Source organism: Rhincodon typus, chromosome 6, assembly GCF_021869965.1.
Source record: "Rhincodon typus isolate 14 chromosome 6, sRhiTyp1.1, whole genome shotgun sequence".
NCBI classification, from domain to species: domain Eukaryota; kingdom Metazoa; phylum Chordata; class Chondrichthyes; order Orectolobiformes; family Rhincodontidae; genus Rhincodon; species Rhincodon typus.
Window position 1 is genome coordinate 51,982,538 of NC_063337.1, and position 13,979 is coordinate 51,996,516.

Consider the following 13,979-nt stretch of genomic DNA (forward strand, 5'->3'; position numbering starts at 1 on the left):
AGAGATAACACAGTGTGGAGCTGGAGGAACACAGCAGGCCAGGCAGCATCAGAGGAGCAGGAAAGTTGACGTTTCAGGTCAGGACCCTTCTTCAGAAATTTTCTGCTTGGCCTGCTGTGTTCCTCCAGCTCCACACTGTGTTCTCTCAAAAAGTGCACTAAATGCCTTGTGGGGAATTTTTTAACATTAGTTCATTTGCACAGATTTGACTTTGTGAAGGAGTTCAAGTGACACTGAGCCATCCTCAGTTAAATCAGGGGAGATAGCCTTCAGCCAGGGGTATAGACATGGACAAAGGTGCAGTCAGAGTTCAGAGTCAGGATCCTTTCTTCATAAGAGCTGAGGAGCTGACTACCGTGTAACACATCACTTGTCCTGGCTGTTTCCACCTTACTGTGGGCTGTTTCCTTCCATAAGTGGGTCAGAGGCAATGACGAAGCTGTTACTTTTGGTGCATATGGGGAGGTGTCCCTTCTGAATGAGCAGGCAGAGCAGAGAACAAACAAGGTTACTGGTGTCAGGGAGAAAAACATAAATTGCTGAAAAATCTCAGCATGTGTGGAGAGAAAGCAGAATTAACATTTTGGGTGCAGTGAACCTTCTTCAGGACTCGAGTCAGAGTGAGTGTGAGGCAATGGAGAGACGATAGTGGCACTTATACTGCTGGAGTGAAGAATATCACCGACTTTCTTCCTGTATTGCTGTATGGCTGATATGGTCTGGTGTTGAGGCCTCCATTGCCAGTCCATGGGGAAGAGCGCATTTCCCCCTTGTGTACCACACACCCTCCAGGTCCCTGCCTGCAAATTGTGCCACCAATTTTTCCTTCTCTGCCATGTTTAGAGCAATTGTCAGGAGCCATTCAGGGCAACTTTAAACTGATAACACTTGTCCAGATGTACGACAAACTAATAAAGAAGGCGCTAGGTAAGCTGGTCCATTTTGTGACATTCTAACACTGATAAGTATGACGTGGTAGGCTGGAGCTAGAACTGGGTAAGAGGAGCAACAGAAGAGTTGGTAGTTAATGAGGCAAGTTTGTTAAAATGCAGTGAGAAAACTTGCTAGGCTTCAAGGGGAGAAGCCTTCCCTGAACTTAAGTTGAAACTGGGCCAAAAACATGTACATTTCAGCCCCAGGAGTATTTTTTATGTTATGATATGGGGTGCACTTTTCCTTAAGGAGGTGAATCTTAAACTGCCATCAATCAGTACCACCTCAAAAGGATGTAATGATGACGGACCAGTTGGAGTCAGACGTGCGTGCTCAGCCAGAAGCAGAACGTTGTAAATGCTGGTGAGCTGAAATAAAACAGTGTTGGAGAAAATCAGCAAGCCTGGCAGCATCTGGAACTCTGGGATTTTGAAGAGTCATACTGGATCACGATGGTAACTCTGTCTCTTGCAACTGACGCTGCCAGTCCTGCTAAGTTTCTCCAGTAGCTCTTGGTATTATATGTACTTAGCCTTACTAGTTCATAGAATTTGGATATAGTCTTATCTTCAAGTAAAGAATTCACAGTATTAATTCTCCAACGTGTCATATGATTGGTGTATTATGCTGAAGAGAAGAATATAATAGAACAGCTGCTTGAAAAGTGTGGTATGGATATTGTGCAGCTAGACTTGATCAATGTTATGTGGAAAAAAAATCCCTATCAGCCTAAAAAGGGATTTTTCACTGGTTCAAATATGTTTTTTGGTCTACTCAGATAATTTAGCTTGAAATAGTAATTTAAATCTTTTGTGCTAAATGATCATTTCTCCTTTAAACTTTTAAAATTATTTTCGGTTAGTCAGGTTTAAATCTTTTTCAATTGGGATGTTAAATGTATTTCCAGAAAGCCTATGCCACTTTCCACTTGCAGTAAATTGCATAAAATACACAATGTTGGATAGATTTGTTTCTCTGAATATTTTTGACAATTTAGTCACAGGCAATTTTGTTTTTATTACATATATAAATACTAGTGCAGACATCTTCTCTTAATGGCCAATGCCACGAGGAAACATGTAGGCACGAAAGCCTAAATGCCTTAAGGTAAATTCTCATTCCTCAAATGTAAGCATTTCTTTTCACCCGGACAGCAATTTATACAACTTGCTGACATTGAAATTGGAAACATTTAAAGTATATAAAAGCTCTGACTAGACTGCTTAACTGCGCACAGAGATAAATTAAATGCATGAGAGATTAAAAAGGTGAAAAAACGTTGGAGAATGTGCAAGAAAAAAATCACAAGGATAAAACCACAACTCTCTACTTAGATCTCTCAGAAAAGACTGAGCAGACTGGGTTGTTTTCTCTGATATATTGCAAGATACTATGCACAATATTTAATCTCTGTCTCATAATGGAACTATTTGACTTTCATTTTCAATAACAATTTAAATGATTTTGGATTTTCAAAATCAGAAGGGGTCCATTCAGTATTTAGTGAAGAACTGCTCCCTTTGGCAGAGGGATCGAGAATCAGAGGACAGGTGTTTGACATGATTGGCAAAAGAACTGAAGGCAATCAGAATTTTTTTTTAAACACAGCGAGTGGTTAGGACCTGGAATGAAATGTATGAGAAGGTGGTGGAGGCCAACTCAGTTGTGACTTTCAAAATGAAATTGAATAAGGGCCTGAAGGTAAAAAATATGTTGAGAACAAGTAAAATGTGGGGAATGGGACTAGCGAAATTATTCTTACAGAGAGCCAGCTCAGATTTGACAGCTCGAGGTGCTATGCCCATTGTATTCTTCTACGATTCTGAGGGAACGCTTGATAATAGCACTTGATTATTTTCCCTCTTTCCTTAAACAGGTAATAAAAGCTCCAGAATGAAAATGTGGCAATGTAGTGGTTAGGGATCAGACCTAAATATGCATAAGTTGTGAATTTAAACCTTATAAGAGCAAGTTATCAAAATTTGGAGCTTATGGATTAACACTGTGGACAGGTTTTAGATTGTAATAAAAAAAACTAGCTTGCCACATCTTGTAGGGAAAGTAATATTACATAAGAACATATGAACAGGAGTAAGCCATTCAACACATTGAATCTAATCTGCCATTCACAACAATTAAGGCAGATTGAACACTTCAATACCTTTTATCCACACTATTGCATTCCCATAACCTTCTAAGCCATTAGTAATCAACCTCTATTTTAAATATACTCCGATATGGTGCTTCCAAAGCCCTCTGGAGTAGAGGATTTCAAAGATTCACAACTCCCTAAGGAAAACAAACATCTCCTAATCTTCGTCCTAAACGGCATCGTGCTTATTTTAAAATTTGTATCCCTTGATTCGAGACTCCCAATTGACAGAAACGTCTTACCTACATCGACCATTGTTTATCTTTTGAAGAATTTTGTGGCTTCCAATGAGATCACCTCTCATTCTTCAAGCCACCAGACAATAGAGGCCTACTGTCTTTTCATAGAACAGTCTCAACATCCCTGGGACAAGTTGGTGAAACTTTGTTGCATTCCCTGTATGGGATAACATCCTTCCCCAGATGAGTGACCAAAATTGCACATAGTACTCCTGTATACAGTCTGCTACCCCTTTGCTGTTTCTTAGTTCCACTCATAAAGGTCCCAAGCATTGTTCTTCTGAAGCGAGATCCTCCATTATTAATGTATTAGCCTGATCTCATATTATTGGCACAACCCTACCTCCTTTTCCTTCTTGTCTGTTCTTCCTACATCTTGAATATTCTTGAATGTTCAGTTCCCTGTTCTAGCATTTCTGCTGCCATTTTTCTGCAATGGCAAATATATTGTAACCATTATCTCTATCTGTGCCTTTAGATTATCCATCTTGTTGCTAATGCTGTATATATTCAGGTCGCATGAACTTAATTTTGTCTTTTTAACATTACTCTGCATTTGAGGCATATTTGATGCTTGGCTTTTATTTCTCTTGTATTCGAATCTCCCTTGCAGCCTTTCTGATTCCTGTTACAAGCTTAACTCACTTCTAGTTTGTGTTACCCCTCAGATTCCCAACTCTCTGACAATGCTATCCAGTTCCTGCAGTACAGCGGGAGGGGTTACTTCATTATCCAAGGAGCTGTTAAAGCGGCAGAACATTTAGGAACCATTAGTGCCCTTGATCTTTTGAGGAGAGAAGTGATTACTGAATTAGCTCAAAATGATTGGGCCCAAGAAACTCTATTCTGGTACAGTATCATTTTACAAAGGAAACGAAAATGCTGGTGAAACACAGAATACACCATCAAAGAAATGGGACCAAAGCTGTAGCTTCAGGTCAGAAAGGGTAGCAACCCCTTCTGACACCAATAGTTGAGGTTGGTTTTAATTCCCTCTGCAAAGGAACAGGCAGTAACACCTTAAAATCCCAATGCCTCACTGATCACCCCTATTCTTGCTCAGATGCCACTTACTGCCATTCAGACTTGCCTCAAAATAGATGGGCCATACACGATCCTGTTTCAGTGGGACTGTATGCCATACTGATGACCCTCAGTGGTCACTAGCATTAAGCTGTGGTCTTTAATGGGGACCATCACAAGTCACTGCAGAAAAGGCCAATCATTGTTTTTTAAAAACACGTTGTGGAGACAGAAGAATTCTCCAGTGCCCTGAATCTGTCTTTGCCACCTCTCCAATCTGTTCCCTTGTTTTAACAAGATACTGCTTTGGGTACAATCACTCTGCATGTTCTGCATCTTCAAAGACTGACTCTGCAATCTATTATACTTAACAGTGCTATTTGTCCAAAGAGATGCAGGTGGAACACATGTTAAAATGAATACCAGCATGTAGTGCACCAGCCTTAGCCCATTAGCAGTCAACCGAGTGATGATCCTGTGGATTGCTAACTGCAGGACAGGGCTAAACCTGGCACCTTAGAGGCTATGCTTGTTGTTTCAAGCACTTACTGGTAATAAAAGCACAGTGTGACTCTTATCACACACAGGATACACTGTGGTTTCCAGGAAGATATGGCTTTTGTGCTAGTGTTAATTAATTTTTCACCACATGGTACCTGAATGGTTTGACTCAGCCGTACAAGTACATTTTTCTTGATGTTTATTGGCACTCACTCAAAGGACATCCTAATGATTGTGGGCTTGTTGCTTACTGATTAATTAACTTTAATGGCGTGAAAGGAGCTTGTATCACTGCAATTTTTATTTTGGTAGAATTTTGAGATTTATTTCAGTCTTAGGGTACTAGAGTAGCTGTACTGTACAAACATGAAAATAGAAACTATTTGTAGATTGCGCATTCAATTTACATCACCCAGTAAAATATCTTGTTGCAAAACATATGTAACTACTTCATTCTACCTTGCAATATTCACTGTGAAGTTACACAAAGAGTTAACATAAAGAACACTTGTTTATTGTTGAAAGAGATCCATTGATAATGAAATAGTTAAACAGCATTTCTTCATAACCGACTAATTGCTGTAAATTACAATGCAACTTCCTTAGGAATAACCATTGTAAGCTGCCTCCTACGACCAAACAGAATCATTTCTGCTGTTGATTGAGCAAGAAACCAATTACTAGCATTCCATTAGCAACAAAAAAATGGTCGATAGACACATCTTCTGGCTGCTAAATATAAGGCTGACTGTAAGTACAATAGGCAATTAGATTGACTGATTTTTAAAAATTTACAATAAAAAATGTTATTTTCTAAAGTAATTGAAGCACTCAGATCACTGTTAATATAAATATTTCTCAATTTTTTTGGCTGGTGTTCACTGTAAGAAAAACCTGACTTGTTTAGACATCAGCAAGTTTTCATTTTCCCAGAGTGTTGTGCACCTTTGGAATAATTTGTTGGCTTGTGCAGTGCAAACAGATTTCAGGTTACAGAGCAATGAAATTGGAGCTGCACATGTTCCCAGAGCAGACTGATATTATTTCAAGTCACACATTCATGTGTATAGGTTGATATGCCTCATGATAAATCTCCCACAAATCACTTTGATGATCTGTAATGGTTTTGAGAGAGGTTTCCCTGATTTTTCCCCTCTATCTTGGTCTACTGTTGTTTTGCCTCTCTCACAAATGTGCAAGATAGGAGCAGAAGTAGGCCATTCAACCCCTTGTGCTAGCTCCACCATTAAATAAGGTCACGGCTGATCCGTTTGTCCACATTCCTATCTACTCCCAATACACTTTCTAATGTTTGCCTTTGACATTAGACTGGATCTGTAGCAGGTGGTGAGGGATCAACAGGGAAAATTATACTTGACCACAGCTGCATCTGTCCATGATAGTATTGATAAAAATTACTGCTGCACAGTCCTTGTGGAGACAAAGTCCCATCTTCACACTGATAATATCTTACACCATGTTGTGTGGCACTATCAGCATGTTAAATGTGATAGACTTCAAACTGACCTAGCAACTCACTACAGGGCATCCATGAGGTGTTACAGGCCATGAACCGCAGTAGAATCATTCTCCATCACACTTCATGGTCTAGCATATACCCCAGTCTATGCTTACCATCAAGCCAGGAGCAGCATCAGGCATACCTAAAAATGAGCTGTCAACCTGGTGAAATTACAAAATATGACCACTTGTGTTCCAAACTGCATTCGCAGCAAGAGATAGACAGAGCTACGGGCCAATGTTGTCCAATAAAGGTAAAGGTTGAGGCCAGCAAATCCTGTGAACCCTGGATTTCAAGGGATATGCAGCATTGGACAAAGGGAAAAAGGAAGGCATACAGCAGATTTCAAAACAGCAGAAGCCCTACCATAGTTAAGACTGTGTAAGGAGAAACTTAGAAAGGAAATCTGGAGAGTTAAAAGGGAACTTGAAAGAATAATGGCAGGTAAAGTAAAGGAGAACCCAACACTAATCCTAAATTCAAGCACATTAAGGATAAAAGAAAACAAAGAACTGTGGATGCTGGTAATCTGAAACAAAAACAGAAATTGCTGGAGAAACTCAGCAGGTCTGGCAGCATCTATAGAGAGAGAAATAGAGTTAATGTTCATGTCCAGTGATCCTTCTTCAGAATCAGCAGTCCTTTGTTTTATCCTATCATTGATGTAGCATGGTACTGCGCAACGACATTTCAACGCTCTGTTTGACTGACAGATTGACTGTACAGTGTTTCCCACCATCACCTACTGCCTGTCTCCCCCTCAGCACTAAAATGATATGCGAGCCAAGGAGACTGGCAACCTTTAAGTAAGCATTTATGGGCTAAGAAAGCCACTGAAATGGTCAGAGGCCAGTAATCTCCAAGTCACAGATGTCCTTGGCCTCCAAAGTGAAGCGTTGAAGGACTGAAAGGATGTCCAATTAGTACGAGAGCAGAAATAATGATGTGGTGAGGTTGATGGTTTGCCACTACTCAGTTGAGTGGATGAAGGGTTTAGGAAGATGATGGCATGGGGCACACAGGGAGATAATACAGAACAAGCAGCCTCATGATGGTCAGAACAAGAGTTCGGTGAACTACAGTCACAGGTACCCTCTTAAACATACATGTCGAGCATTTACACCATTTAGTTTCTCAGTGGAGAAAAACAGAAATGGAGGTTGTGCATAAATAAGGCGAGTTGGAGTTTTAATAAGATGCAAATGCATGGAAGTAAGATGGTCGTCATTCTGATGTCACGACTTAAGGCTTTCGGGGAAAATCGAAAACATTTTCTTGATGTTAAGAATCTGATATTTGCATTCTCACCATATTTTCCCACAATTCTCACCATGACCCACCAGGGAGGGAAAAATTCTGCCCCATGTGTTGTATTAAACATTTTATTCATAAAGGCCTAAATAACTTTCAGATTACTTTACATATCCTGATGGTGTGGTGAAATTGCAGTTCAATGTCCTATTTGAAAGAACATACGCTGATAAGTGGCCACAATAGATGGCTGCTACTTGAACTGGTTTTGAGAGCCACCAACACCCTTCACACACAGCAACAGAATCTCAAAATTGGCACATGAAACCCATTTTGCAGGAGGGGACAAGAGCAGCTGGAGAGAGAAGGGGAAAGGGTAAGGGACAGCAAGGATAGGGAAGGTGTCAATTGCAACAGGTGACATTTTATGCAGGTCATAGGTCACGCATTAGTTGGCTGAGTGGCTGCCAATCATGCAGCAGGAACACAATGGGTTAGTATATGCCAGAACCCTGACTTATTAAGGTCCTTTCCCGCCTTCAAGCTCATCACTTCCAGGAACAGGAGTTTCCAGCCCATGCTTCTGTTTGTAAAAAAGGTGTCTCTGCCGATGCATAAACATCTTTTGCCAAAAGGGTTATTGGGTTCAACCTTTCACAAACCTACTTTCAAACATTGCAAATACAATACCATGGAATACATTTCAAATGTATATGATTTGCACTTTAAAGTTGTGAACAATTCTGGTAGTCGTCCCTCTGGCATTCTGCACTGATGCCTCTTGTCATATCCAAGAAACCACTTGTGAACTGGCTAAATTGCTCGCATCAATGCAGGCAAGTTCAAGTGACTCTGGGATTTGAATTCTCTGCTGCTAAAATTACCAGGCAACTCGGACACTTCAAATTTCAGCACAGACTGACACTTGAACTTGCTTATCTGCACTGTCAATCCTAAAGCAAAATTGATCTAAGTAGCTGTACAGAAATCCACTGCCAGACCATCTGGCCTTAGGGAGTGAAGATGAATGCACAGCAGCAGGGCACTTCAGTAGAAAGCACACTCCATTGCAAAAGAGCGAGCATGGGAAAATGTCAGCGCTGTCATGCAATTTAACTCCCAATACTTAAATGAGTTCCACTTACAACAGACTGTCATGTCTGTTATGTTCAAATCTTAACAGTTTCATTAGTGATGATGAATTATAAAACATTGAAGCTGCACACTGTTTTGTGTTTAAGCTGGTTTCTGAAACTAAATTATTTAAAATTCTATTCTGTGTACAGGCACCCATATTTTATCCAGATACCAAGTTGTTTTTTTTTGTGCAAGTTACCCTCATAGTAGCAGATAATATTGAGACACATGTTGATGGTGCTGCTTCACTCCTTGTGCCAGGAATTCCATCAATGCCCTCTGCATGTAACTAATGGTGAGAGTGCAGAGCCTGTGGCAATCAGAGCAGTCAGTACAAATATAGTGAAGAGAAAATACATGAAAAATGGCTGTTAACTGCTCCTATTTTGGACTAAATAACAGAAAAGTCAGCAAATGACATGACAATCCAAGAATGTTGAAAGGTGGGGTAAGAAATAAAGTAAATGAACTAAAGAAGCTAAAGGTAGTGTCAAAATTAAAGATAAAAGTTTGTAATTGTGCAAAGATGGGTGGCAGAACAGAAGCTTGGACAAAACATTAGAAACAGTGAAAATGACTAAAACATTAGTAAGGAAGGAAAATTAGAGCACAAGAGAAAGATAACTAGAAATATAACAGCCAGCATTAAGAGTTTTTAGAGATACTTCAAAAATTAAAGTGAACATTGGTCTTATAGACTGTGAGTCTGGGAGAATTAATGTTGGAAAATAAGTAGATGCCAAATTAATTGAACAGGTATTTCACATCAGTGTTTGGTATAGTAAATAATAGTGACATCCAAGAAATAGCTGTAAATCAGGAAGTGGAAGTCACAGAGGAATGCCAGAAAATTATAATAACAGGAATGTGGTTAGTTGTCAGGTTTGTGGTCTGACAAGATCCTGGAGCCTGATGGCCTCATCTTATGGTCTCAAAAGAACTAGCTGGTGAGATTGTTGATGTCTAGGTTTTAATTTTCCAAAGTTCCCTTAATCTAGGAAAGCTTAACATCTGTCATAGGGAAGTTTTTAAGAAGCTACTTCAAAGATGGTACAGCACAGCATCCTACAACCTTTGGTTTTATGGTGTTTAGAAATGTTCAAGGTAATCCAGAAAAATCAATATAGTTTTCTGCAATGAAAATTCCCAAATAACCAATTTATTGGAGCTGATTGAGGAAGTAACATGTACTGTAAATGAAAGACGGATATACTGTGTTGAAATTTCCAAAGGGCATTTGATCAGGTTGCACATCAAAGCTTCTTATCAAAAATAAAAGAAGGGCAATATAATAACATGGGTAGAAGATTGGCTAGTTAACAAGAAAGAAAGCAGGCATAAATAAGTTATTTTTTGGTTGGCAAGATGTAACGTGAGGTGGGCCACAGGGATGACTGCTGGGGCTTAACATTTTACAAATTACACAAATGGCTTGGATGAAAGGTATGATTGCTAAATTTGCTGGTAATGTGAAGATAGGTAAAAAGGTAAGTTATGAAGAAAGTGTAAGGAGACCACAAAGGAATATAAATAGGTTAAATGAGTGGACAAAGATCTGACAAATAGAGTGTCGTGGCAAAATGTGAAATTGTCCATTTTGGCAGAATTAATAGAAACAACATTATTTAAACAGAGAAAGATTGCAAAGCTTTGATATGTAAAGCATTCTGGGTGTCATCATGCATGAATCATGTATGCATTTATGGAAGGAAGTAGGGAGGTAATAGATTAATAATGTTTATTATGAGGGAATTGATAATATAAATTGGGAAGTCAAGCTTCAGTTCTACAGAACGTTGGGGAGACCTCATCTGGAGCACTGTGTACAGTTTGGACTTCTTATTTAAGGGAAGATGGAAATGCATTGGAAGCAGTTCAGGGAAACTTTACTGGACAAATTAAGTAGGATGGGTGGATTGTCTTTTGAGAACAGATTGAATGGGCTATTTCCTCTATGGGAAAACCGAGAACCCAGAGGTCATTGGATTGAAATAAAGGCTTGCTGAATTTAAGACATTGATGAGGAGAAGATTTATTTCTCATAATGGGTCATAGTTTTGGAACTCTTCTTCAAAATGTGGTGGAAGCTGAGACATTGAATATTTTTGCAAGGCAAATTCTTGATAGGTAAGATGGTGAAAGGTCATGGAGTGGACTGGAATGTGGAGTAATCAGATGAGCCACAACGTTCTTGAACACTGGAGCAGGCTCAAGTGATCTACTTTTGTTCTTATGTTATATGTTCACGTGTTCCTATAAAGACGAGCACAAATTTTGGCTTTTATTTTCTGTCTCAAAATTGGTGATCTACATCAGCTGACTTGTGCCACAAAAGGGCTTGATTAATCAACTTGCCATCTTTGTGTATGTTGAAGACTAAATACAAAAGGTCACAATATTGTATTGCTTTCAAACACCTTAAACCTATGTAAAGAACTAAACTGTGGCTGTGGTGTTCAAAACTATATTTATTTGTCAACCGAGCAGACAAATGACAAAGGAAGTGATGCTGCAAACCATATGATCAAGCAACATGAGATCTATTTTTGTGTAGGATACTTTTTGCATGGCCTATGTATCATACCATCATTCAACAGAGGTACAAAGTGTTTAGAATATAGAAGGCCGAATAAGTGAGTCTCCTCTCTGATAATAGATGATTGTGGTCCTGGAAAGAAAGATCAGAAACTAACTGGGCAAGAGGCTATTTCCTGACAATTAATCATCCTAACTGAAGGCCACTGGGAAGAAAAATGTGATGACTTAGTCATTGCTTAACAATAGGGCACTAGGGGTGCCTAGGTTGCTTTAGGGGACTAGTTGCTTTAGCTTTCATGCAGGGAAAATAATAGGTAAGTATGCAAGTCCAAATTCACTTTTACTAAAACCGTCAGCCTAATTTTTAAAATGCTATAATGAGCCTTTTCACTAGACTGCAATGGTTATGTTAATTTTATCTTTACTGGGTGTAACCTTTCAGTATTTTTCTTACGGCAGATGTCTGAGGGAGGATTACATTCTCTACCCCTCATCCTGAATGAATTCAGACATTTTGACAATAAATGATTAATGATGCAATTGGACACCTACCTTGTTCACAGCTTTCTCCCTTATAGCCGGAGTTGCAGATGCAGGTCCCCATGATGCAGGTGCCACGGTTACCACAAGACGGGTCAAGGCACTGGTTTGTGGGAATGTCACATTCTGCCCCTTTCCAACCACTGTGGCACAAACAGCGTCCTTTCACATACTGGCCATTGCCACTGCACAGAACAGGGCAGGATACTAAGAAAGAAAGGAAAAAGGTCACCCTGACTATTAAGCACTGATGGCGAAGGCAGTTTAGTTAACTCTTTTGCCAATGCATTCTGAACATGAGAAAATGTTTATTTGCCTTCAAATACATTTATTCTAGTTTTCAGTATTTTCTTTAACTATGGGTTGAAATGCTTGGAATATAACCATTCGCAGTAAAAGAGTGTTGCCATCAAGCGAAGTGAAAATTTTCACAAGGTCGCAACCAATTGCTGATTTTGAGCAGTTACGATGTTTCAAATTAAAACTTTCCCCACTTATAATTTATCTTCTTGTCTTTCCCTCTCTCTCATGTCACTCAAAATAAGCGCTATTCTGCAGCCAAAAGGCAGGCAACTTAACTTCAAAGTTTCATTGACAAAATACTGCAGTGTTTATTGACAGTGCTTTTAGGAGACACCCATGACTGGCTTTCTCTGTCTTCCTAATTAAAGATCAAGGAAATTGCAGACACAAATCCGTGACTTGGAAAAACAAAGTGATCCTTTGAGGCCGGGCATTGTTGTGCTAATACAAAGTACACTGTGAAGTATATCACATCATTCTAAGATTTGTTGCATACGTATTAACTATATATTTTCTATCAAAAGCTGGTTTCAATAAAATTTAATCTGTAACATCCAAGAGCATTTTAAAGTATCACTATTTTTTCACTAGAAGAGTCTTTTTTTTCCATTCTGCATGTGAATACGGCTTAAAAAATACTGGTGTGAGCTACGTTGTGGATTTTTGTCTGTGTGATTTTGGTGCAGGTCAAAACTGAGTATTGTAACATTTAAAGATCAGAATGTGTCATGTTTGGACACATCAGATTTTGCCTCAGGTCAGGCAGAAGATCCTGTTGGGAAATATTAACAGGTCAGTTCAAGGGGGCAACATGAACAACAGTTCGTGGGCAATGGTTGCATGCTGAAGCTGAGGTGCATTTTAAGTTCAGCAGATCTTCAGTTTGCTTGCTCAGAATTGCCAGTGAATTGGGATTTTGATTAGGTGTTGAGTGTAATGGTAAACTCAGTAGACCTATCTTGGGGAGACCCGACTCTGTAACTGTGAAGTGAGCCATTGTTGGCTGAGGAACTGGAAGGGAGCCTGTATTTAGACAATGAAGTGCAATGGGATACAATCTCAGAAGTAGGTCAGCTCTGCTGGGAAAAAGACACTAAGAAGGTGAATCTGAAGGCAGACATTTAACAGATACCTGGCATAATGTGCCATTAGATGAGGATTGCGTCTGTGGCATTTCAATGGAGGAGAACAGTGGTGTACTGGGAATCAGAACAGCTTTTTGAAGAAGAAAAGCTGAAATTCCTTGTCAGGATGAGGCCATTTCAAGGATTTTGTAACTGTCAGTGATAGCTGATGTCTGGGTGGATTACTGTGAAAATCTGCAACATCTGTCTTGGTTGTCTTTACCTTTAACATAAAAGCTATGGCTTGTATTTGATCATAGTTTGCCTGTTAATTCACATTAACCTTATGTTAAGTCTGGATTTTAGAATTCAAGACAAATAATGTTGACTCTTTGCTTTTCTAACATTTGTATCGTTAACATTTTTATATTTGTTTAAAACTATGGAAAATTGTGCCTTTATCCCCTGAGTATATAATTAGAATTTCAGATTTTGTCTGTAACCAGCCCTAACAAGATCATAACAAATTTGGGAAGTCATCTGGGATTCAAACAAAATTTAGGATATCTTGTGCAGAATTGTAACACTTAGAAAAAGTCCAGAAAGAACTTGTTTATAAACTTAGTTTGTGCTCTTATGCAGCACACAGTTTGCTTCTATGTGCTGCACTCATGATTTACAGTCATAGAGTCATGGAGTCATGGAGTCATACTGCACAGAAACAGACCCTTCGGTCCAACTCCTAAACTGAGTGAGTCCCATCTGCCTGCGTTTAA

General features: G+C 39.3%; 1 protein-coding gene across 1 annotated transcript in view; it reads right to left on the reverse strand.

Annotated features, from left to right (window-relative positions):
- The window catches only part of tenm4 (teneurin transmembrane protein 4), a 302,149-nt gene that overhangs the window by 147,543 nt on the left and 140,627 nt on the right, over window positions 1-13,979 (reverse strand). Inside the window, exon 10 of the mRNA XM_048598311.1 lies at window positions 11,849-12,043. Coding sequence (XP_048454268.1) covers window positions 11,849-12,043 — 195 coding nt within the window. The remainder of the gene's footprint in view (window positions 1-11,848; window positions 12,044-13,979) is intronic.